At 43.7% G+C, this 26,490-nt stretch overlaps 1 protein-coding gene across 1 annotated transcript in view; it reads right to left on the minus strand.

The window, feature by feature from the left end:
- Nucleotides 1-349: 349 nt before the first annotated feature.
- GALNT8 (polypeptide N-acetylgalactosaminyltransferase 8) overlaps nt 350-26,490 on the minus strand; it is a 58,467-nt gene continuing 32,326 nt past the window's right edge. Inside the window, exons 7-11 of the mRNA XM_010359160.2 lie at nt 13,597-13,782; nt 10,951-11,088; nt 10,299-10,394; nt 8,811-8,978; nt 350-1,622 (exon numbers count right to left, since the gene is read on the minus strand). Coding sequence (XP_010357462.2) covers nt 1,470-1,622; nt 8,811-8,978; nt 10,299-10,394; nt 10,951-11,088; nt 13,597-13,782 — 741 coding nt within the window. The 3' untranslated portion in view covers nt 350-1,469. The remainder of the gene's footprint in view (nt 1,623-8,810; nt 8,979-10,298; nt 10,395-10,950; nt 11,089-13,596; nt 13,783-26,490) is intronic.

The following is a 26,490-nucleotide window of genomic DNA, read 5'->3' on the forward strand; positions in this document are numbered from 1 at the left end:
TTTTCTGTCGCCCAGGCTGGAGTGCAGTGGTGCAATCTCAGTTCACTGCAAGCTCCGCCTCCCGGGTTTACGCCATTCTCCTGCCTCAGCCTCCCGAGTAGCTGGGGCTGCAAGCACCCACCACCACGCCTGGCTAATTTTTTGTATTTTTAGTAGAGACAGGGTTTCACTGTGTTAGCCAGGATGGTCTCGAACTCCTGACCTCCTGATCCGCCCACCTCGGCCTCCCAAAGTGCTGGGATTACAGGCGTGAGCCACCGCGCCTAGCCCATTTTTATAAGTTTTAATTGATTAAATTCTGTACCAAATTATCACCGTCTTGCTTGCCTAATGCCTTAAGAAAACCTAATGATTCCCCAGATCATTTCCAGGCAGCCCTGACATGGGACTAAGAGAGAAAAGCGGACCTCTGAAGAAGGGGTTCTGGGAGCACATGCTTGAAGGGTAATCCCACAACACAACACACACACAGGGCCATCCTACCTCCTCTCCCACCATGGTGCCTGGTCCCACCAGCCTCCAAGACCTTGCCAAAAATTGGCAGGCTAAGCTGTATCTTCCCAACTCACCAACCAGCAGAAAACATTTATCCAGCAGACAACCATAGAATCCTTGGTTTTAAGATTTGCCTGCAGTCTCTTCTTTGTCCCCAGAAAGCGGCGTCCCTCTATTTAAGCCTCATCTTCTCCATAATTTGCAAGAGTAGGAGGAGGGAATAGGTAATTCAGTCATTAAATGTTATAACCTACTAAGAGAAAGGCTCCGATGGCCGTGGATTTTCTTACCTTTCTCAACACACTGTCCCCCGGATAGCTGTGATGAGTTCAGGTGCCTTCTCTCCTCCCTTCAGCCTCCAGAATCTCTTTGGTGTGGGAGAGATTAATAGTCCAAATAAAACCGCCATGGGAGGAGGAATGGAGGAATTTTTAAAAGTCACTTGTCTACTTGCTGCATCTCTCAGGACAGCCCAGGCAGGAGGGAGAATTAGTGCTACCTGGAGAGCTGTCATGCGGCCGGCCTGAGAAGGGCCCAGCCTCTCACGTGGAATGGCCCCTGGCAGCCTGGGGAGTCCCCAGGCAGATGCGCTGGGGAGGAGGAGTGGGGCAGATGGCGACAGTAGCTGTCGGGAAGGGAGGCTAAACATCGTGGGCAGAAGTCAAAGATAAACTTCCATCCTCCTCCTTCTCTCCCCACATAACAGCCAAAAGATGCTGGTTATTTCAAGGAGTTTCTAAGAATGGCATTTGATATATATCACGACCTTCCCAGGGAAGCTGGGGATGAGGCATCAGAGTTTCCTCTCCGCTCTGCAACAGAGACACCCCAGCACACGCACGGGCCCCACCTGAAGTTGCATAAACACACATACACATGCTTTCCTTCTCATTGAGAAAGGAGCTGGGAGTATTGGGAGTAGAAGTCATTCCACTTGCAAGAATTGATGACCCAGATCCAGCGCCGTCTGGCGATCACTGGCTGTTGGTCTGACCCCAGTCTCCGACGGCGTGCTGGATTTCCCACGCTTGCGTGGTACAGGTCTGGAGCACAAGCACGTGGTTACCTAAAAGATCCTTCTTCATCTCCAGACACCGCTTGGTATCCCTGTTTATGACAGCTCCTCCCTGGAGGGGAAGAGAGACAGAGCCAAGGTGCTGAAAAGCCTCAGTAATTCATCATCTCTTCTGGCCCTGCTCTCCCTGCTGCGCTCAGCCACATTCTGAGGGACCTCTCGGTCCTCCACAAGTCATCCAGGGGAGAAAAGGAAGCAGGATGTAGGATGAGACCACCCAGTGCTTCCTCTACCAGCCCCATGGCAAAGTGACCAACCAGGCGGTGTTGCTCTGGCTTCCTGTGATGCCCTCAGCCTCTTCTGAGATGGAAGCGTTGGGTCAGTACTGACTACCACGGAACAAAGGCATCTGTGAGAACGGTGGGCCTTCTTAACTTGGCCCTCCTTTCCACGTCCTTGCCCCTGACCCCATGAGACCCATCAGGGTCACCTTCACCTTGTGCTTCTCTCCCTCTTCAGGGAAACTGTGTCGTGGGCGTGGAGCAGGAGCTACATTCAGGAACCGCAGCCTCTGAGGCAGCCTCCTGCCTCTCCTGTGGAGGGGGCTTTGCCAAGGTTTATGACTGGGAACATGATAGGCATCAGTGCTACAATGGTAGGGTTGAATCCTTGCTCTACCATATACGAACCGTGTGGGCTTGGGCAAATTACCTGCTCTCTTCAAGTCTCAATGTCAATCTCATGTATAAAACGGGTTTAGAGTTAATATTAAGGTTAAAATCAGGGTTAATATTGATGGACCATCTTGAGCCTGACACATGAAACATGCAACAAATCTCAGTTCATCTCTGCCACTCCCTATTCTCACAGGAGAAGAGAAAGGAAGGGCCATCCTTCTCTTTGATTCTATGTGATTCCCACAACCTCCCTGAGCTTCTCCCCCCTTATCTTCATATCTCAGCAACTGACAATCCTGCCATCTGTCCAAACTACCATCTCTCCTGGTCCTGCCCTCTGCTCCTGGCCCTCTCTCTCCCACGTCCCTCTTTAACCCTTTACAGGACTCACATGATCTATATTAGTGCCTGGGTCAGGCTGTTTCCTCTTTATGCCCTGCCCTCTGCTATCATCCTTAGGGTGCATAACATTCATTCTGATGGCTAGTGAGAAACCCTGACCTCACTGTTCCCCTTCAGACAAACTGCCACCAAGTTCTTGAACACCAAGTGGGACTGACTGCAGCTCTAACATCTCCAGATTTCTGCTTCCTCTCTCACAATCACCTCCCTGCTTCTCATCTCTTCCCATCACAAACTGCCTCCAACGGCCCTTGCTCCCCCAAATTTGCCTGTCCCTGGACTCCCCGAAGCCCCAACCACCCCTTTCCTCCTCTGGGCACCCATCCAACATTGGCCATTCAGGGCAACTCTTCAGATTCTGGAACTTCTCCTCCACCACCGCCACCACTCCTCTCTCTTTGCTTCCAGACCACAGAGCCCTTGTGGACAGGGTCTGCCAACTGAGCAGGCCTGGCTCATAAACCTGCCCACAGCAGCCTGGCCCCAGAGCTGGGCTTACTCCTCAGGGTTCCTCTTCCAGGCCTCTTCAGCATGCTCTGTCTGTCAGCCCCCACCTGGCACTCACTTTAACTAAATGTCAAGAACACCACACTTCTATTCAATCCTCCCGTCCCCTGCAAGCCATCAGCGATCCTGAGGACACGGCCTCACGGACGATCTCAAAGGAGCGGCCCCATGCCCACCTCACCCGCCAGCAGCCCCCTCTGTTCCCTGAGCCCCGGCCATCCTCGATGCTAGAGAAACACTCTTCCTAACATCCGTCTTTTATTTCTCCCTCTTTGCAGATTCCTTTTCTACTGCCTTTAAACAAGTCCAAATGTCACAATACTAGAAGCACAAAATAAACCCAGACCTCAACTCTCCTAACCCTTTCCACAAACATTCAGTTTTTCTCTCCCTTTCACAATCAAATTCCCAAGCAACGAGGCAATAGCACACATTGGTTAAGATCCCGTGTTTGAATGCTGGGCATTTACTATACCGTATAGCCCTCAGCAAATAATTGGACTCCTCAGTGCCCTGGTTACTTCATGGGTGAGATGGAGTTAGCGATCATACTTCTCTTATGAAACCTATGTTTCATAAGAACTAAATGAGATAATGTTTAACCTCACACATGGGCATGTATGTGTTCAGTAACTCTTGGTTATTCTAATTTAGTGTGACCTTTCAGACAAAGTCAGTGGTCTATTTTCTATTTCCATTCAACTTCCATGTGACATGAGCTTTGACAGTGTTCCATACATCCTCTAGTTGCTTTCAAATTGTGTTCATCTGTATCTTACACAATTTTGTCTTGGGTTTGTTTGTTTATTTGTTTGTTTTGTTTTTGCTTTTTTTTTTTTTTCTTTTGAGACACAGTCTCGCTCTGTTTCCCAGGATAGAGTGCAGTGGCATGATCTCAGCTCACTGCAACCTCCGCCTCCTGGGTTCAAGTAATTCTCTTGCCTCAGCCTCCTGAGTAGCTGGGATTACAGCCGCCCACCACCACGCCCAGCCAATTTTTGTATTTTTAGTAAAGATGGAGTTTTACCATGTTGGTCAGGCTGGTCTCAAACTGCTGACCTCAGTCCATGATCTGCCCACCTTGGCCTCCCAAAGTGCTGGGATTATAGGCATGAGACACTGCGCCTGGCCGTTTTGGTATTTGTTTTGGGGTGCTGCCTGTCAGAATTTTTTTTTTTTTTTTTTTTTTTTTTTGAGACAGAGTCTGGCTCTGTCGCCCAGGCTGGAGTGCAATGGCGTGATCTCGGCTCACTGCAAGCTTCGCCTTCTGGGTTCACGCCATTCTCCTGCTTCAGCCTCCCGAGCAGCTGGGACTACAGGCACCCGCCACACGCCCGGCTAATTTTTTGTATTTTTAGTAGAGACAGGGTTTCACCGTGTTAACCAGGATGGTCTCGATCTCCTGACCTCGTGATCCGCCCGCCTCAGCCTCCCAAAGTGCTGGGATTACAGGCGTGAGCCACCGCGCCCGGCCCAGAATTTTTAAAGGATTTTTGTTTTTGTTTCTTTTTCACTTTTACAAAAGTAAGAGATCCTTCCTTTTTAACTTGGAAAATATACTTTAAAAATATATAAAATACTTTAAAATAAATGGCCAGGGCTCAGGGCACATGGGCTACTGGCAGGTGAGGCAGGCATGGAGCAGCTCCTTTGAGATCGTCCGTGAGGTCATGTCCTCAGGATCACTGGCAGCTTTCAGGGGAGAGGATGATTGACTAGAAGTATATTTATTAAAAATATATTTTAAAATATTTTATATATAAAGTATATAAAAGCACTCATAACAAGACAACATTGTATATGTGGTCTTTACATCTTGCTTCTTTATATAAATTTAACATTCTACATACATCTTTTCCAATTTTATTAACTTTTTGAAATAGATTTCTTCAGAATATCATTTGAATGGTTATATAATATTCAGTTCAAGGATGAGCAAAGCATCCCCCACTGTTAGACATTTAATTTTTCCTTGTGTTTCACTGTGATAAGTATTAAGATATTTTCTACATTAATCCTGGCCTATGTTCTATACTATTTTTTAAGTAAAGATATTGTCCTAAAAAAGAATCAGTGCCTTAAAAAGAGTTATAGTTAGTCTGAGTTCTGAGGAGCGTCTGGTTTTCCTACACGTGGGCACGTTGCTTCTGGAGCCGTGCCAGTCTCCATGCTCACCAGCGGTGTGTGGGAGCACTCCCTCCCCACTTCCTCTTTCCCCGCACTTCCAACTCCTCACCATGAGCGCTCTCCTCCTCCTCACTACTCCTCACTACTACTCACAGAGACCCTCTTCGTATTGTGAGCTGTTGCTTCACCCTGAAGATGGATGACCTTCCCCAAATGCCCCCTTACTTCAGTGGCGTCACTATCCCAATGCAGTGCTCCTCAAGTTCAAGTCCATGTGTCTGACTAGGCCTTCTCTTCTTCAACTGGCTCCCCGCCCCATCACTGGCTCTCTTGTGAGTCACAGGGGTCACAGCCTCCTCTGGTACACCCAAAACACAGAATCATGAAATCAAAGAAAACAAAGGGATGATCTAGTCTCATCTCCCTCTCAATTTTGGAAAATTGCTTTGGTAACTTTTTAGCAAATGAATTTGTAAGCTGTGTCTACAAAGAAAAGTGAGAACCAGAAGAGCCCAACATTCAATCAAGTATCATTTTTCATATCTGAAAGAATTGTAGACCTAAGAGGTAAGATGGATGGAAAAGGGTTAGATGGAGTGAATCCACTCAAGACTAATTAATATTAGGTAACCCACCAGAAATTACATGATCACCTCCCCTTTCAGCTTTTGTAGTTCTTGACATAGTGGCCATAGAAATGGACCCAGCCTGTATGTTAGAATGATTGGCAGAACTTCCCTGGATGTCCTGCCTTCCAGATCTCACAGCCAACCCAAATCTCTTTTCTGTCAGTAGCCTCAGTCAGCTGAGAAGGCGATCATCCAAAATTTTCTTGGCAAGGCAACTTTCAAAATGTTTGGAATGCATAATTATTTATTTAGTAACGGTAGGCTGTTATCATGAAAAGAAAAACAGAAAAAAAGATATGGAAAAATGAGAATAAAATTTTATCTAAAAATATTATTTCTTTAGAATACATTGTATCTTTAATTCATAGGAGATTTAGGATAAAGTGTAGCTATTAAGGGAATCAAATACATAGCACTTGCCAAAGATTCTGTGTATATTTACTATCTTTAAGTACTTGTATCTAAGAAAATGGGCATCTTACAGATTAATCTTGTGACAGCAATTTTAAAATGTATATTTGAGTAATTAAATTGGTGACCTGATGGTGAAATTTTACTGACTTTATAAACACTTCTAAAACATTTAAGAGAACTTAAGAATTGAAAAATTTAAAGTCAGGTCATTGAAGTTCTTAAGAAAGGAAATTTAACGTATTAAATTTGTAAATACAGCTCATAATGTTTAATGGAATTTAAGTTATTAAATTTAAAAAAAAATCTTCTTTAAAGGGGATTGTCAAAACTTGTTAGCCTTACGGATAAAACAATAAGATTTATAACCTGAACTGAAAAGCTTAAAGAAAAACCATGATTCTTTGAACACCCCTTTGCACCAAGTACCATGCTAAATGCTTTACACACACTATCTCATTAAATGTTTTAATTTATAACTTGAACACAGTGATTATTAATTTTTTAAAACCAAGTAAACTTGTAGTAGTTTTCTTCACACGAACAAAAAAGATAGGACTGAGGACATCAAAAACTCATATTTAGCACCCTAGGCCTGCCAGATGCTCAGACATGTTGTGCTTGGTGACTGCCATTGACGGAGAACTCACCACCAAGCTCACCAGCCTATTCTTCTGTGGGAAACCTGAAGCTGTGAGGCCTTTAGTAAGTCCTCCCCTTGCTCCTACATTAAGTCAAAATCTGCCTCCTTAATCTTTACCTATTGGTCTCAGTTCTGCCCTCCTGAGGCATTAAACAAATCTACTCCCTCTTCCTCATAAAGACAGCGTCGCCTTTTCTCTATCCGTAAGCCTAACAAGCCTTTCAAGCTCATATCTCCAGGCCTGCCAATCTTCCATTTGCTCTGCAACCATTTGTCGAGTGCCTGCCATGTTCTACGGGTTGTGCCAGATGCTAGAGAAAAAACAGCAAACCCCATGCCCTGCCTTCCAGCTCACAGCCAAATGATGAAAAGAAGCAAGTGAGCAGACAATTGCAAGAGATGGTGAGACGAGGGCTACAAACGCGCCCCTGAGAGCACCAAGAGGAACCACTCAACTGACTCCTCTGGGCTCACAGAAGGCTTCCAAGGAGGTGACGTGTAAGGCCAGGGGAACACTTTGTAGTTGGTCTGGTGACGAAGTGGGAGGAGGGGGAATAACACCTGCAGAAAGGCCTAAGATAAGAGGGAACCTGGATTTTCATTGAATTACACGTAGTTCCATAGAATTGGAGCATAAAGTGAGACACCAGAGACTGAGAAGACATTACTCTCCTCCTTCTAATCGAGATTGTCTAGCCCAGGGAAGCTTAATCTAGGATGCAAAAAACCTCTGAAACTGTAAGCAAATCTTGCACATAGGTTCATATGTATGTTTTCCTGGAGAGAGAGAGTCCACAGCTATCAGTGAATTCTCAAAGGGGTCATAAACTTTGAAAAGTTAGAAACTGTTGAACTAGATTGTCCGTGTGGCACCTGAACCAAGCATAGTACCGCATTCGGAGACACAGTCACAGACAGAGCAGTAGCTCCCTCCAGGAGGTCCTGCCCCTTCCTAACGAATTGGCCCAAGAGTGCAGAAGCTTTCGGAGCAACCCCATCCATTGTAAATTCCCCATAGACTGCTGTCAGCCAAGACCCTCCAGTCGTCGTCACGTGAATTCTGCCAGATTCCCTTCACCCTGTCCTTGGTCATTTGATGTTGAAGTTAAAGGCAGGGCTTCTACATTAGCCCCCGTCAGATTTCAGCCTAGTGTTCCACACCCTCTGATAATCATTAATAATAAATGGATCACAATGGCTAATGCATATTGAACACTCTTCTGCTCCAGGCACCATGCTAAATGCTTTGCACACGCTATCTCATTTAATCCTCCCAAAAGTCACATACAGAAGATATTATCATCTCCATCATTTTATAATGAGGAAACTGAGCTTCAGAGAGGGTAAGGAACTTGCTGTACTGAGCTAGGACTTGTGCCCAAACTCTCAACTGTTCAGCTACAACAGACTCCAATATTTCCTCTCCTTAACCACCCCTGCCTTAGTCAAGAGACTCAGTGTTTCATACCCAGTTCCCTGTTTCCAATCTTTTCCCTACATGGGGCCACAAGAAGTAATTCCCCTAAAACAGTATCAAATCAAATCTGAACCTTTCATATACCTATCCTTTAAAAAAACATGTAACTCGCCAGGCACTGTGGCTCACGCCTGTAATCCCAGTGCTTTGGGAGGCTGAGGCAGGCAGATCAAGAGGTCAGGAATTCAAGACCAGCCTGGCCAACATGATGAAACCCTATCTCTACCAAAAATACAAACATTAACTGGGCACGATGGCACATGCCTGTAATCCCAGCTACTCGGGAGGCTGAGGCAGGAGAATTGCTTGAACCAGGACCTGGGAGACAGAGGTTGCAGTGAGCCGAGACTGTGCCACTGCACTCTAGCCTGGGCTACAGAGCCAGACTCAGTCTCAAAAGAAAAAAAAACAACAACACGTAACTCACCGGTTTAAAATCCCAATATATATGCAGTCCATTCCTGGCTGCCTCAGAGCATCGTTCTAAGATGGGCTTCTCCGCCTTGCCGGGGTCTGTCAGGCAGCGATCTCTAGCACTGGCCTCTGCAATCAGTTGTCCCACATAGAGCTCCCCGGTTAGGTGATAGTAGACATTCTGAAAAAATGAAAAAGCAGAAGACTAGCCATAGGCATCGTCACCCAGCAGGACGCCCTAGCCGGAGGGAGAGCAGGAAGACTGATCTTGGGCCCCCAGACACCTAGTCACACCGGGAGCACTGAACCTTCCTGGACAACATGAAGCCGCCTCTGCTTCCTTCTCCTTAGTCTCCCCTTGAATCCAGGGAGAAGGCCAGGCCTAGGAGGGTTCCAACAGAATCAGAGCTTACATGGATGAAGAAGCTTGTCTTTGAAGGAAAAACAAAACTGAACTCCAGAATCTGTCACTGTAGGCCTCAGCGATGGGTTTGTTGTCAGAAAACCTTTTAAATTCCTGATTTGACACTGTCTTGCTCAGTGAGCTTGGAGAGGTAGATTATTAATGTGTCTCCATTTTTTCATCTAAGTAGAAACGATAGCTATTGTGCATGCCCCAAAAGGCTGCTATAACGGCAGCATGCAATGTTTCAGAGGACAGATGTGAATATTGTCTCTTAAAAAAAAAAAGTTCCAGCAGGATGCAGTTGCTCACGCCTCTAATCCCAGCACTTTGGCAGGCAGAGGCGGGCGGATCACGAGGTCAGGAGATCGAGACCATCCTGGCTAACACGGTGAAACCCCGTCTCTACTACAAACACAAAAAATGAGCCGGGCGTGGTGGCAGCGCCCGTAGTCCCAGCTACTTGGGAAGCTGAGGCAGGAGAATGGCGGGAACCCCGGAGGCGGAGCTTGCAGTGAGCCAAGATCGTGCCACTGCACTCCAGCCTGGGCAACAGCACAAGACTCTGTCTCAAAAACAAAACAAACAAAAAAACAAAAAACAAAAAAAAAGTCCCCTGGCTGCACCTTCCACATGGTGCCAGGGCTCTTCCATCCATCCCTCGGAGGAGCATCTGCTCAGCCTCTATCCTCTCTAGCTCTGTTTCCTTCTCTATAGGAGAAGCACAGGTGACTTCACCTGCCCACTTTCCCAGGCTTTCAAGGAGCCATGAGAAGATGGGGGAGCCGTGGGAGGAGGGGAAAAGGAAGGGACCAGAGGTGATTGTCAATGCAGATATCACCCATGGAGAATGAACATGACAGAGCATAGCCTTTCTACCTATCCTCCCTGTAACTGAGATGGAACTACGTTGCCATGGCTTTCTGAAGAAACTAAGACGTGCTCAGTTACAAGTGCAGGTCTGGGTTTCACCCTTACCCAGGATCTCTGCTCCTGCCTCCCCATCACCTATCACTGAGTCTAGACCCAGCAACGGTTACCAGGGGCTGAGCCATGACAGACTTGCCCAGGCAGGGCCAGGAAGACTGTGGAACATACCTGTGAACTGAATCCATGGCAGTAATGCATGATGGGGGTGTTGCCTGGAACGGGCCCCTGATCCAAGCAGACATTGTCATCCAATAGGTTTTTCATCTGAAGGGGACAAAACACACGGCAACACTGTTAGAAAGAGGCAGAGAATGAGGCCCTATCCCTCCCAGGGCCTACATTTTCCCCAACACACCGAGGGCACCAGGAACCACCAGCCACAAGGAGCAGAGGGTTGGGATCCCGGCAGGCCTTTCCTAAGCACTGGGAAACAGACCCATGCTGAAGGGAGGCGCTGCCGCGATGCCCACATTCTGGAAACACGCCTCACCTCACACCGTCACCACACACAGGGAGGGGCGTCTCTGCAGAGTTCAGGTGGGCAAGGCCAGTGGCTGCAGTTGGTGGAGAAACTGGGGTTGGACGGGGGTGGGGGGGTATCCAGGCAAGAGCTAGTTTTCAAGGGGAGTAAAAGCAGAAAGAAGGAAAAGAGATGGGGATTGGGGAGCAAGGGACAAAAGGAAATTGAGAGGGCTGGGGCAAACTGCTGAGGAAAAAGCCATGGTAGGAAGGGCGTCTTGGGCAGGACGGGCAATCATGTGATTCAGGGCTGCATTGTCTTTCACAAACATCTAAAATTCAGCAATTTCATAATACATACTCTTCCATAGCCCACGATGGTGTGGATTGGCTTCAAGAGTGGATAAACATTTTTCAGGTACCAGTCAAAAGTTTTACATTTCAGTTTTTCCCGGAGTGCGACTCTGGAAGAAATGTCTCCAAAATCTATTCCAGAGTTCTGTAAATAAAACACCAAGTGTTTCTGTGCTTTGACTCACGAAAGCTCTGTTAAAGCGAACTAAATATGGCCTGAGAAGGAGTCCATATTTCTGTATGTGAGTCCTTGTGGACGAACTGCAACCCAACTTAACAGACAGACAAGATTGAAACTCTAACTTAGGACTATGCACCTGTAACAACAGCTGGGTCTTGGCCAGTCCCAGCAGCCATACTTCAACCATTCATCCACTGTCGAGTGTTCAAACTGTGTTCCAATAAGGCAAACACGGAGCTGTAACCAATCCAGCTGCTTCTGTACCTCACTTCCAGTGTCTGTACGCCACTTCCCTTTTTTTGATCTATAAATCTTCTTCCACCACATGGCTGCGCTGGAGTCTCTGAATCTGCTGTGATTCTGGGTGTTGCCGCATTTGCGAATCATTCATTGCTCAGTTAGACTCCTTTACATTTAATTTGGCTGCAGTTTTTATTTTAACAGCGCCTTCACTCCACCAGTGGGTATGGACCACGCATGATGGAACTGAGTATTTTTCTGATAGCCTGTGAAGTAACCTTGATATTTTATATTTCCAGAGAAAGTGGAAAAACCTTAAACCCTAGAAAATTCTGCTTTTTCAAATTCTACTCCTTCAGGGCCCGCATAGTAGGGCCACTCAGGTTTATTTCTCCTCATGAGCTTATGCAGATTGCTCCTATTTGAGATGGTATTTACATCAATATAACCCAAAATACTCCTCACCATAGGGACAGAAAAGGCCATATCATGGCCTTTTGGAGATTTTTGTTGTTGTTGTTGAGACGGAGTCTCACTCTGTTGCCCGGGCTGGAGTGCAGTGGCCGGATCTCAGCTCACTGCAAGCTCCGCCTCCCGGGTTCACGCCATTCTCCTGCCTCAGCCTCCCGACTAGCTGGGACTACAGGCGCCCGCCACCTCGCCCGGCTAGTTTTTTTTTTTTTTTTTTTTTTTTTTTGTATTTTTTTTTAGCAGAGACGGGGTTTCACAGTGTTAGCCAGGATGGTCTCGATCTCCTGACCTCGTGATCCGCCCATCTTGGCCTCCCAAAGTGCTGGGATTACAGGCTTGAGCCACTGCGCCCGGCCTGGCCTTTTGGAGATTAAAAGAGACTTTTTGGAGATTAAAAGAGCGTATTGACACAAGAAGACTTCTGGAGATTAAAAGAGACTTTTTTAGAAGTGATATTTGTGGGGAATCAATGTAAAATAATACTAAAGAGGCAAATGAGAAAAAGCAGGAACCACTTGTGTATCTGCCTTCTTCCCAGAATTTTCCTTTGGGGCTCATTTCAGATCATCCCATGCAAAAATTTAGATCATCCTTTGATGGTTCAGTGTTTTACAGACAACTCTTTGTACAGCTTGAGACAGTCACAATATGACTCTGTAGAAATATAAAAGCTAGGGATGTCCTGGAGGGCACTTTCTTTTCCTATCATACCTTGGCATACTGGGACATCAGAATCAATTCTTACCCATCTCTCTTCAAACAGTGATCCAACTGTAAGAGGTTATTGACAGCTTGGATTATGAAAGGAAGCATTTTGGCATCTTTAAATTATAAAGAAGGCTCAGGCATTTCTGCACATTTTTACAATCTCCAGACCTAGTGATCCCAGTGTTAACCTGGCTCCTGACCCTAGGAGTCCTTCCAGACTTTCTCTTCTAGGTCCATCCACAGTTACCCACCATCCTGACTCCCCGGCTTTCTGGGGGCTCCATTAGAACCCACTGTGATGGAGGGATGAGTTTGTCAATGCGGTGACTCCTCCCTTTGGGCCAACACAGCTCCATATGCTCTAGCCCAGAGCCAGAGCTCAGGTACACCAGACAGCATAGCATGACCTTAAGCAGCCAGTGTATAAGATGTGGGCTTAGCTAAGAAGGCCATCCTTGGCTGGGTGCAGGGGCTGACACTTTCAAACTCAACATTTTGGGAGGCCAGGAGTTCCAGACCAGCCTGGGCAAAATAGCAAGACCCTGTCCCTACCAAAAAAACACACACACACACACACGCAAAACTTAAAAAAGAATGCTATCCTCATGCTTGTGCATCCAGTAAGAGGACAGCGCCTTCTCCCGCCACCCTACATCACACCTGCTATGTTTGTATCTCCCATTATAAAAGAGAGATGAAGAACAGGGAACTCACAAGCCACATTTCCTTGGTTTGACTCTTACTCTTCACATTACCTTAAACAAGTTTCTTCCAACTCTCAGGGCTTCAGCTTATCTGTAAAACTTAGAATAATAAAAAGAAAACCTATCCCCTACATATGTTGTGACGGCTAATCAGTTAATATATAGAAGGGTCCGGAATGCAGTACTGTACTGTTACATAAATGTTAAGAGCCATTATTATCACACCATCAGGACCTTACCCTAATTATTTAGGGCTGTGAGGGCACTTTTGCTTTATCCCGCCCCATGACGTAACTGCCACCTCCTCCTCTTTCATTCTTCCGTGCTGCTGTTCAGTTCCATGACTCACCTGGAGAGGTACGTTCCAGGCCAAGTAGACCATGTGTTTGTGCTCATCCATCCAGATTTCCGCCACTCGCAGAGCATTGCGCTTCAAGGCAGGGGTCAGATCCAAGGCGTAGGGCTTGTGGTGTCTCTCTAGGTGAGCAATCCGGGAGCAGGGCAAAATCTCAATCTTCCCTCCACACTGCCACACCTGCAGAAGAAGACAAAAAAATCACCTGTGCTTCACAGCCAATGGATTGCATAGCTTATTGACACAAGAAGACTACATTTTAGAACCGTTTTTAAAGAACGTAAGCTCAGTCCTCCCACTCCTGCCTTTATATTGCCTCCTAACCATCTTATCTAAATCATCTTTCCTTAGAAGTCTACTGAACTGCTTCTCTCCTGTCATTCAGACAACTCCTGAAATCATACTTCTTTCAGCAAGTCCTCCTACATGGACCAAAGGAGGGGCCTCTGCTCCCTTACCCCCAAGGAAAGTGTCCATGTCCTGAGAGGCGCCATGCCCTGAGCCACTCTCATTGCACTACGTTCCTCATGCCCCTTCTCTGCCTGCATGCTAGACATAGGGCAATGTGGCAGACAGATGCCAAAGTGACCCCATGATCCCTCCTCCTGGTGTCTACAGCTTTGCCTGATCACCTCCCCCTTGAGTGTGGGCCAGTGACATGCTTCTAACCAACAGAATACGGCAAAGATGGCAGGATGTGCTCGACTGCATGGATCGTGAATACACTGCATAAGATTGTAGAGTCCATTTTGCCAAGAGATGCTCTTGTTGGCTTTGAAGAAGGAAGCTGCCATGTTATCAGCTAACACATGAAAAGGGAAGACATGAAGAGTGGCTTCCAACCAATACCCAGGCTGAAACAGAATGCTTCCTCAGCCTGGAAGACTTTAAGGAACTGAATGCTGCCAATAAGAATGTGAGCTTGAAAGCAGATCTTTCCCCAGTGGAGCCCAGATGAGAACCCAACTGTGGCTGACACCTTGATGGCAGCCTTACAGAAGACCCAGCTGAACTGTGCATGGACCTCTGACCCACAGAAACTGTGAAATAATGAATGCATCTTGCTTTCAAACACTACGTTGTGATAACATTGTTATACAGCAATAGATAACTCATTTGCGTAACTTGACCAAAAGGTACCATGGATTATGACCCAATGACCAACATTCGTTTGTACCATCCTGATGGGTGTAAAACATACTTGTCAAAACACACATTCTCATATTGAGCTTAGAAAATACGATGTTCATCTCAGTAGCTAATGGGACTATCCAATCATATTGGATTGATGTGATGTCTCCTGTGTCTTCTCTTCACGGCTGCCTAAGTGAGCTGCAGTTTCTGGGAGGTAATTAGCCCATAGCAGTGGCTAGCAACCTAGCACACTCATAACAGTGGGAGTGCCTGAGATAGCGGTGTGTAGCTCAGGCCCCACTGGTTCAGTTAACTTACCAAAAGAGTGTCCAACTGAGTAGTCAGTCTCATTATGTGACTTTCAAATTGTTTTCATCCTTTTCTCCACTTCTTAAAACCCTAGATTCCCCTTCCTTTATACCCTATTTCCCAGAACAATGAAGGTTAAAAAAAAAAAAAAAAAAAAAAAAAAAAAAGCAAGGCTTTGAAATCAGACTAACCTATGTTCAGATTCTGGTTCCATCACTGCACACCTGGCAGCTAGCGTGTTTTGCAGCTGTCAGTTTTGCAATGATGGAAAAAGCTGACCCTCAACTTACTCATCTGCTAAAAGGGCACAGCCACTATTTGGGTTGTCACCAGGATTAAATGACATAACAAGAAATCAGTTATGGCAACCTCTGAGATAACCTAAAGTACACATTTTCTTTCATTATCCTTCTTTGGCTTTCCTCATTGGCCCCCAGAATGATGTGGAAGTACATCCAGCTTGCACTCAAATATTATTATTCTCTCTAGCCAAACATTCAAAATCCAAATATAACCTTACTCCAATTTTCCTAGCTGATGGAGGTCTTCACCTCACATGAATTCAGGGAGAAAAATTAACTTTGTCATAAGAAATCTTAAATTCAAGTTAAAAGTCAAGATTGTCGAGGCCAGGTGTGGTGGTTCATGCCTGTAATCCCAGCAATTTGGGAGGCCGGGGCAGGCAGATCACTTGAGGTCAGGAATTTGAGACCAGCCTGGCCAACATGGTGAAACCCTGTCTCTACTAAAAATACAAAAAGTAGCTGTGTGTGTTGGTGCACACCTGTAATCCCAGCTACTCAGGAGGCTGAGATAGGAGAATCACTTGAACCTGGGAGGTGGAGCTCGCAATGAACCTAGATTGTGCCACTGCACTCCAGCCTGGGCAATAGAGCAAGACTCTGTTTCAAAAGAAAAAAAAAAAAAAAAGATTGCCATTTATGAAGTAATGCCCATAATTAGCTTTGCCCAAAAGTCTTCAAACTCTGCTCTCAAAATTTATTCCCACTTGCCAAACTCCTTCCATCATCTCTCTCTCTCCCTCTTTCTCTCTCTCTCTCTCACACACACACACACACATACACACACACACACACACACACACACACAGACATTAAGCTTCTGATGATAATAATATATTACTTTGTGCCATATACTGTCCTAATACTTTCCATAAATTTAATCCTCAGCATACAGGTATCTCCCTTTAAGTAACCTGCCCATGTTTGCCAGCTAGTAAATGACAGAGCTGCATTGTGAATCCAGGAAGTTACACATCCAGTTCTGGCACAGCGCGTGAAATAAACAAGGTGCTCAACAAATGCTGTTTTTTCTTTCCTACGCGTATCTCCCTTCTTCACCTTTCCTACCCATCATCTCCATCCAGGCCATGGCCACCAGATGTCAGAATAAAGCACTCTCTGCAGCTCTGATAGTCAAGATCTGCTACTGGAGAAAGATCCTAATAAGTGCTTAGAAGTTTTAAAAGGCAAATAGTCACACACAAACCAAGAAGCTGGATATGGGCAGAACTGCCTGATCCAAAGAAAAGGAAAAGGATGACCCTATATTTTAAGCAAAGTCCATTTTAAAAATCACAAAATATTAAAATAAATAGAATGTATTGTAGAAACTGAAATGGCAGTGTTTTATGTATGTTTGGGAGAACGAAAACAGAGAGACTCAGCCTAGGTGCAGAAGGAGAGAACAAAGCATAAGGAACTCAGAAATAATGAGGGCTTTGGGTCCTAAGTTGAAGAATTGGGGAATTCACCTAAAGCTCTTGTAGGTAGGAAAACCCAGCCACAATGGAACTAGGGTCATCCTCAAGACTTTGCTAAGTACAATACATAAAGTATTTTTGCATTTATATTTTTTGTGTTAGAGACTACTTGTACTCCCCAAGTCTATTCTGCTCTACATCTCCAGTTATAGAAGAAACACCTGGGCATATAACCCACTAACTAAAGTCTATATTTCCCAGACTCCTTTGCACACAGGTGTGGCCATGTGACTAGGCAACGACCAATAGAATGTGAAAAGAAACAATATACACAACTTTCAGGTAGTGCTCTTAAAAAGAAAGAGCTTGCTCTCTCTCTTTCCCCCTTTTCTCTCCCTACTGGCTAGAATACAAATACTGTGTTGAGTGTAGCAGGACCACAAAATAAAAGTCTTGGTCCCTATCACCCTAGAGCTGCCATATTAATCCTGAACTGCTTATGTTCAAATTGTCATAGGAAAGAGTAATTAATTTCTATCATGTTGAAGCTTTTGTTATTTTAGCTTTTGTCAGAGAAGGTGAGTGAGCATTCTAATTAATATCTTTATAAAATTATATCAAATTCATTATTACATTGTGACTGTACCATCATTCTTATGAGGTACATTAAACAAAATGCTTCTCTCCGTTTCACAAACGGGAAAATTGATCAGACCACTGTATTTGTCTGTTTTCACACTGCCATAGAGAACTGCCTGAGACTGGGTAATTTATATAGGAAAGAGGTTTCATTGACTCACAATTCATCATGGCTAGAGAGGTCTCAGGAAAATTACAATCATGGAAGAAGGCAAAGAGGAAGCAAGGCACCTTCTTCACAAGGCGGCAGGAAGGAGAATGAACGCAGGAGGAACTACCAAACACTTATAAAACCATCAGATCTTGTGAAAACTCACTCACCATCAGGAGAACAACCTGATGGAAACCCCCCATCATGATCCAATTACCTCCGCCTGGTCTCTCCTTTGACATGTGCGGATTGTGTGGATTATAATTTAAGATGAGATTTGAGTGGGGACACAAAGCCTAACCATATCAACCACCATCCAAAAAAAGTTAGTTTTCTCTGCCAAAGAATGATTATGGCTTAAGGTATAACCCAGACAAGATTCAAAAGTTCATCTGTTAACATTAAATGTGGAGTCCTGAGTGGGTCCTTACTGGGTACAGTACATGGCTATGGGGTCATCAGTTTCAGTTAGAAAGAAATTAAAGAGAGTGGAATGAAATAAACTCTAGATGGGAAATTACTTTGTTCCTCCAGACACCACAATGGACCAGAGATCACCTTGTCACAAGCACAGAATTTCAGGGCTTGGAGGGGGAAAAAAGGTCATCTTACAGAAGCTTAGTCCACAGTGAGTTAGTAGAGACAGCATTAGAACTCAGGGTCAGTGTTTGTTACAATGCCACCCTGACATTCTTATTATTGTCACTTTTACCATTAAACATTTATTGAGTGTAAACCATGTATCACTCACCATACTAGGTGCCTGATGCAGGAGGTAAGGTTTAGAGGGCTTGGATGTTGCACACAAACTCTTGAGTGGCAAAGCAGGATTTTGACTGAAGTCTATCTCCAATACCTGTGTAATTTCCACTACTTTCCATTGCCTCTTTTAAGAGTTCAGCCTTAGCCTGAAAGATGAAAGATGAACTACCAAGAACAAACACAAACCCACAGGCCAGCCGCTTCTAATGAGGCCCTGAAGATTATGCCAAAAAGGTAAAAGAGCTACTGTGGAAATGATATTTTATCCACAAAACCTCTTCTAAATTGATCCTGATGCATGAAAATTTATTGGCCTCAATTCTTCACACCATTTTAGGGTTGGTCATGTGAATTACACTCTGAAATAGCTTGCTACTTCTAAACCTAGGCCTTACAAGACTTCACACGGTCCCATTGGCCCTCTTGTACACCATAAGAAGAGCTTTCTGTCCTAGGTAGTTGCTATCCCACATTTGCCTGAGCCCCAGAGTGAACATGTGTGGATCACAGCCATTCCATCTGAGCCAGCTGGATCTGCAAATCTGTGAGAATTGATTATTGTTGCTTTAAGGCACTGAGTTTGGGTTGATTTATTGCATGACATTTTTTGGCAAGAGTTAACCAACACACTGACATATTTTGAATCTACACTTGTAATTTCTCTATTTTTCTTGGTTTGCATCCTGAATTCCCTTATAGAGCACAAAAATTCAGGTTGGGAGAGGTGGTGGAGCAAGATGGTGGAATAGAAGGCTCCACCAATCATCCCCCTGACAAGGAAACGAATTTAACAACTATCTACATAAGCAAAGCACCTTCATAAGAACCAAAAATCAGGTGAACACAAGGAAACGAATTTAACAACTATCTACATAAGCAAAGCACCTTCATAAGAACCAAAAATCAGGTGAACACTCACAGTACTCATATTTTAACTTGATATTGCTGAAAGAGGCACTGAAGAGGTAGAAAGGACAGTGGTGAATCACTGATGCTACCCCTCCCTCATCCCCACTAGCTTCAGCGTGGTGTAGACAGCACTTCTGTGTGTTGGAGAAGGAAGAGCACAGCAATTGTGAGGCATTGAACTCAGTGCTGTCCTGTTAGAGCAGAAAGGAAAACTGAACCAAACTCAGCTGCTGCCCACCCAAAGAGGGAGCCTTTAAACCAGCCCCAGCCAGAGGGAAATCACTGATCCCAGAAGTAGGACGTTGAATTCCCACAAACCTTGCCACCAGGCTAAAGTGCTCTGAGTCTCTAAGTAAGCCTGAAAGGCAGTCTAGGCAACTATTAGGTGAATCCTAGTGCTGAACTGGGCCCAGAGAGTGAATTGGGGGTGGGGAGGCAGGTCACACAACCTACTGAAACACCAGTTGGGGCCACTAAGGGAGTACTGGCATTACCTGTCGCCTAACCCCAGGATGCACAACTCGCAGCTCCAGAAGAGACCCCGTCCTTCCATTTGAGGAGAGGGGAGGGAGAAGCGAGGAGGACTTTGACTGCATCTTGGATACCAGCTCAGCTACAGCAGGCTAGGAAATCAGTCAGAGTTGTATGGTCCCCGGTCCAGGCCCTAGCTACCAGATGACATTTCTAAACACACCTGGGCTAGAAGGGAGCTCGCTGCCTTGAAGGGAAGGACCCAGTCCTGGCAGCATTTATCACCTGCTAGGTGAAAAGCCCTGGGACACTGAACAAGCAGCAGCAATATCCAATACTACATTGAGGGCCTTGGGTGAGTCTCTGAGACTTGCTGGCTTTAGGTACCAGCTTGGCCACAGGTGGGTAGAGCACCAAGCAGTCTCTTGGGGGTCCCTGATTCCAGGACTTGACTCTTACATGGCATTTCTGAACCTGCTCTGGGCCAGAAGGGAGCCCACTTCCCTGATGGGTGAGTCCTAAGCCAGGCAGCATTCATCATAAACTAACTTGAGAGTCCTTGGGCCCTAAGGGAACAGGAGTGGTAATCTGGCAGTACTCCCTGTGGGCCTGTGGTGGCACTGGCGCCTAACTTTGGAAAGAAGAGGGAAGAGTAGGAAGGAGTGTGTCTTGTGGTTTGAGTGCCAGCTCAGCCACAATATAATAAAACATGAGGTAGAGTTTTAAGGTATTTTACTTTAGTGTCTGACTGCCAGACAGCACCTCTGGACCCACTTGGGACCTGGAGGAATACACGGCCCTGAAAGGAAGGACACAGGCCTGTGTCCTGTGTCCTGGCTTTGCCACCTACTGATTGTAGAGCACCAGGGTCTCAAGGGAACATAGGAAGTATGCAGTGAGTGGTCACAGCAGGCCTCGGGTGAGACCCAGTTCTGTGCTAGCTTCAGGTCTGACCCAGAGCAGTCACAGTGGAGGTGGTCACGGAGGTGCTTGTGTCACTGCACCCCCAGCTCTAGGTAGCTCAGAACAGAGAGAGAGAGACTCCATTTGTTTGGGAGAAAGTAAAGGAAGAGAATAAGGGTCTCTGCCTGGTAATGCAGAGAATTCTTCCAGATCTTGTCCAAGACCATCAAGGTGGCACTTCCATGAGTCTGGAAGAACCACAGCATTACTGGGCTTGGGGTGCCCCCTAAAGTAGGTACAGCTTAGATCATGACACCCACGTCTTTTTGCATATCTGGAAAGTCTTTCCAAGAAAGATGGGTACAAACAAGCCTAGAGAGTAAAGGCTACAATAAGTAGTCTTTACTTACAACAAGTAGCCTAACTCTTCAATGCCCAGACACAGAAGAACATCTACAAGTATCAGGATAATTCAGGAAAACATGATCTCACCAAATGAACTAAGGGACCAATCCTAGAGAGAGGCATGGGACCATTCAGACAGAAAATTCAAAAAAGCTGTTTTGAGGAAACTCAAAGAAGTTCAAGATGATACAGAGAAGGAATTCAGAATTCTATCAGATAAATTTAACAATGAGATGGAAATAATAGAAAAGGATCAAGGAGAAATTCTGGAGCTGATAAATGCAATTGGCATACTCAAGAATGTGTCAATGTCTTTTAATAGCAGAATTGGTTAAACAGAAGGAAGATTCAGTAAGCTTGAGGACAGGCTATTTGTAAAATACATAGTCAGAGGACAAAAGAAAAAAAGAATACAAAACAATGAAGCATGCCTACAGGATCTAGAAAATAGCCTCAAAAAGACAAATCTAAGAGTTACAGGCCTTAAAGAGGAGGTAGAGAAAGAGAAAGGGGTAGAAAGTTTATTCAAAGGGACAACAATACAGAACTTCCCAAACCTAAAGAAAGGTATCAGTGTCCAAGTACAAGAAGGTTACAGAATGCTAAGCAGATTTAACCCAAAGAAAACTACCTCAAGGCATTTAATAATCAAACTCTCAAAGATCAAGGATAAAGAAAGGATTCTAAAAACAACATACAATGCAGCTCCTATACTTTCTGACAGCAGACTTTTCCGTGGAAACCTTACAGGCCAGGAGAGAGTGACATGACATTTGTAAAGTGTTGAAGGAAAAAACTTTTACCCTAGAACAACATATACAGTGAAAATATCCTTCAGACATGAAGGAGAAATAAAGACTTTCCCATACAAACAAAAGCTGAAGGACTTCAACACCAGACCTATCCTACAAGAAATGCTAAAGGGAGTACTTCAATCAGAAAGAAAAGGACGTTAATGAGCCATAAGGAATCACCTATAGGTATAAAATTCACTAGTAATAGTCAGTACACAGAGAAACACAGAATATTATAACACTGTAACTGTGGTGTATAAACTACGCTTATCCTAAATAGAAAGTCTAAATAATGAATCAATCAACAATAATAACTACAAAACCTTTTCAAGACATAGTACAGTAAGATATATAAATGGAAATGGCAAAAAGTTAAAAAGCAGGGGGACGAAGTCAAGGTGTAGAGTTTTTATTAGTTTTTTTTTCCACTTGTTTAGTTGTCTGTTTATAGAAATAGTGTTAAGCTGTCATCATCTTAAAATAATGGGTGATAAGATAGTATTGCAAGCCTAATGAGAACCCCAAACCAAAAAACATACAACAGATACACAAAAAAATAAAAAGCAAGAAACTAAATCATATCAACAGAGAAAATCACCTTCACTAGAGGAAGACAGGAAAAAAAGAAACAAGAAAGAAGAGACCGCAAAGCAACCAGAAAACAGACGACAAAATAGCAGAAGTCCTTTCTTATCAATAATAACATTGAATGTAAATGGACTTAACTCTCCAGTCAAGACATACAGTGGCTGAATGAATGAAAAAACAAGACCCGCTGATCTGTTGCCTATAAGAAACATACTTCGCCTATAAAAATACACATAAACTGCAAATAAAGGGATGGAAAAAGATATTCCACACCAATGAAAACCAAAGAAAAGCAGGAGTAGCTATATTTATATCAGACAAAATAGATTTCAAGACAAAAACTATAAGAAGAAACAAGGAAGATCACTATATAATAATAAAGGGGTCAATTTAGCAAGCGGCTATAACAATTTTAAATATATATGCACCCAATACTGGAGCATCCAGATATATAAAGCAAATATTATTGGAGCTAAATAGAGAGATAGGCCCCAATACAATAATAGCTGAAGACTTCAACATCCTATTTTCAGCACTGGACAGATCTTCCAGACAGAAAATCAACAAAGAAACATCAGACTTAATCTGTACTATAGACAAAGCGTCTCTAATAGATACTTACAGACATTTCATCCAGTGGCTGCAGAATACACATTCTTTTTTTTTTTTTTTTGAGAAGGAGTCTCGCTCTGTCACCCAGGCTGGAGTGCAGTGGCCAGATCTCAGCTCACTGCAAACTCCGCCTCCCGGGTTTACGCCATTCTCCTGCCTCAGCCTCCCGAGTAGCTGGGACTACAGGCGCCGTTTTTTGTATTTTTTTAGTAGAGACGGGGTTTCACCGTGTTAGCCAGGATGGTCTCGATCTCCTGACCTCGTGATCCGCCCGCCTCGGCCTCCCAAAGTGCTGGGATTACAGGCTTGAGCCACTGCGCCCGGCCAGAATACACATTCTTATCCTCAGCACATGGATCATTCTCAAGGACAGACCATATGTTAGGTCACAAAACAAGTCTTAAAACATTCGAAAAATAAAAATAATAGCAAGCATTGTCTCTGACCACAGTGGAATAAAACTAGAAATCAATAACAAGAGAAATTTGGGAAACTATACAGACAAATGGAAATTAAACAATATGCCCCTGAATGACCAGTGAGTCAATGAAGACATTAAGAAGGAAACTGGAAAATTCATTGAAACAAATGATAATGGAGACACAACACACCAAAACCTATGGACTACAGCAAAAAAAGTACTAAGAGGGATGTTTACAGCTCTAAGTGCCTACATCGAAAAGAGTAAAAACTTCAAAAAATCTAATGATGAATCTTAAAGAACTAGAAAAGCAAGAGGAAACCAAACCCAAAATTGTAATAGAAAATAACTAATAGATCCCATTTGTCAATTTTTCCTTTTGTTGCTATTGCTTTTGGCATCTTTGTCATGAAATCTTTGCCCATCCCTATGTCCTGAATGGTATTGCCTAGGTTATCTTCCAGGGTTTTTATAGTTTTGGGTTTTACATGTAAGTTTTTAGTCCATCTTGAGTTAATTTTTGTATATGGTACAAGGAAGAGGTCCAGTTTCAATCTTCTGAATATGGCTAGCCAGTTATCCCAGCACCATTTATTGAACAGGGAATCCTTTCCCCATTTCTTGTTTTTGTCACGTTTGTTGAAGATCAGATAGTTATAGGTGTGCAGTCTTTTTTCTGGGTTCTCTATTCTGTTGCATTGGTCTATGTGTCTGTTTTTGTACTAGCACCATGATGTTTTGGTTGTCGTAGCCCCATAGTATAGTTTGAAATCAGGTAGCTATTATTAAAAAGAAAAAAAATAACAGATGCTCACAAGGTTGTGAAGAAAAAGGAATGCTTGTCCACTGTTGATGGGTGTGTAAATTAGTTCAGCCATTGTAGAAGGCACTGTGGTGATTTCTCAAAGATCTAAAGACAGATATACCATTCAACCCAGCAATCCCTTTACTGGGTATATACCCAAAGGATTATAAATCATTCTATTATAAAGACACACACATATGTATGTTCATTGTAGAACTATTCACAATAGCAAAGACCTGAAATCAACCTAAATGTCCAACAATGATAGACTGGATAAAGAAAATGTGGTACATATACACCAACAAATACTATGCAGCCATAAAAAATGAAATCATGTCCTTTGCAAGGACATGGATGGAGCTAGAGGCCATTATCCTTAGCAAACTGACACAGGAACAGAAAACCAAATATCACATGCTCTTACCTTTAAGGGGAAGCTAAATGATGAGAACACATGGACACAAAGAGGGGAACAACTCACGCTGAGGCCTTTTGGAGGGTGGAGGGTGGAAGGAGGGAGAAGATCAGGAAAAAACTAATGGAGACTAAGCTTAATCCCTAGGTGATGAAATAATCTGTACAATAAACCCCCATGACACAAGTCTACTAACATAACAAACCTGCACTAGTACCCTTGAGCTTAAAATGAAATTTAAAAAATAAAAAAGAAAAATAAAGATCAGAGTAGAAACAAATGAAATTGAAATAAAAAATACAAAAAAGTCATTGAAACAGTCCAGGCATGGTGACTCATGCCTGTAATCCCAGCACTTTGGGAGGCTGAGGTGGGAGGATCATGAGGTCAGGAGAACGAGACCATCCTGGCTAACATGGTGAAACCCCATCTCTACTAAAAATACAAAAAAATTAGCTGGGCATGGTGGCAGGCACCTGTAGTCTCAGCTACTTGGGAGGCTGAGGCAGGAGAATGGCGTGAACCCAGGAGGCAGAGCTTGCAGTGACCCGAGACTGTGCCACTGCAGTCCAGCCTGGGTGATAAAAAAAAAAAAAAAAAAAAGGAACAACAACAAAAATCAATGAAACAAAAAGTTGGTTTTTTGAAAAGTTCAACAAAATTGACAAACCTTTATCCAGACTAACTAAGAAAAAAAGAGAGAATATCTAAATAAATATAATCAGAGGTGAAAAAGACATTACAACTGATACTACATAAATTCAAAGGAACATTACTGGCTACTATAAGCTACTGCATTCCAACAAGTTGGAAAATCTAGAAGAAATGGACAAATTCCTAGACACAATGAACCTGGGTCAAGATTGAACCAGGAAAAACATCCCGAACCTGAACAGACCAATAACAAGTAGTGAGATCAAGGCTGTAATAAAGTTTCCCAGTAAAGGAAAACCTGGGACTCAGTGGTTTCACTGTTGATTTCTACTGAACATTTAAAGAAAAACTAATACCAATCCTACTTAAATTTTTCCAAAAAATAGAGGAGGGAACATTTCCAAACTCATTCTATGAGGCCAGTATTACCCTGATACCCAAACCAAACAAAGACACATCAAAAAAAAAAAAAAAAAAAAAAAGAAAAGAAAAAAAGAAAAAGAAAAGAAAACTGCAGGCCAATATCTCTGATGAACATTGACACAAAATCCTCAATAAAATATTAGCAAACTGAATGTGACAATACATTAGAAAGGTCATTCATCATGAACAAGTGGGATTTATCCCGGGGAGGCAAGTATTGTTCAATACATGCAGATCAATCAATGTGAAACATCATATCAACAGAATGAAGGACAAAAACCATGTGACCATTTCAATTGATGCTGAAAAAGCATTTGATAAAATTCAACAACTATTCATGATTTAAAACTCCTCAAAAAACTATGTATAGAAGAAACACACCTTAACATAATAAAAGCCGTATACAACCCACAGCTAATATCATACTGAACAGGGAAAAACTGAAAGGCTTTCCTCTAAGATCTGGAACATGACAAAGATGCCCATTTTCACCACTGTTATTCAATGTACTACTGGAAGTCCTAGCTAGAGCAATTAGACAAGAGAAATAAATAAAGGCATTCAAATTGGAATGGATGAAGTTCATGTTATCCTTGTTTGCAGATGACACAATCTTTTATTGGAAAAACCTAAAGACTCCACCAAAAAACTATTAGAATTGATAAATTCAGTAAAGTTGCAGGATGGAAAATCAACATCTAAAAATCAGTAGCATTTCTGTGTGCCAATAGTGAACAATCTGAAAAGAAATGTTTAAAAGTAATTCCATT

This window comes from Rhinopithecus roxellana, chromosome 10 (assembly GCF_007565055.1).
Source record: "Rhinopithecus roxellana isolate Shanxi Qingling chromosome 10, ASM756505v1, whole genome shotgun sequence".
NCBI lineage: Eukaryota > Metazoa > Chordata > Mammalia > Primates > Cercopithecidae > Rhinopithecus > Rhinopithecus roxellana.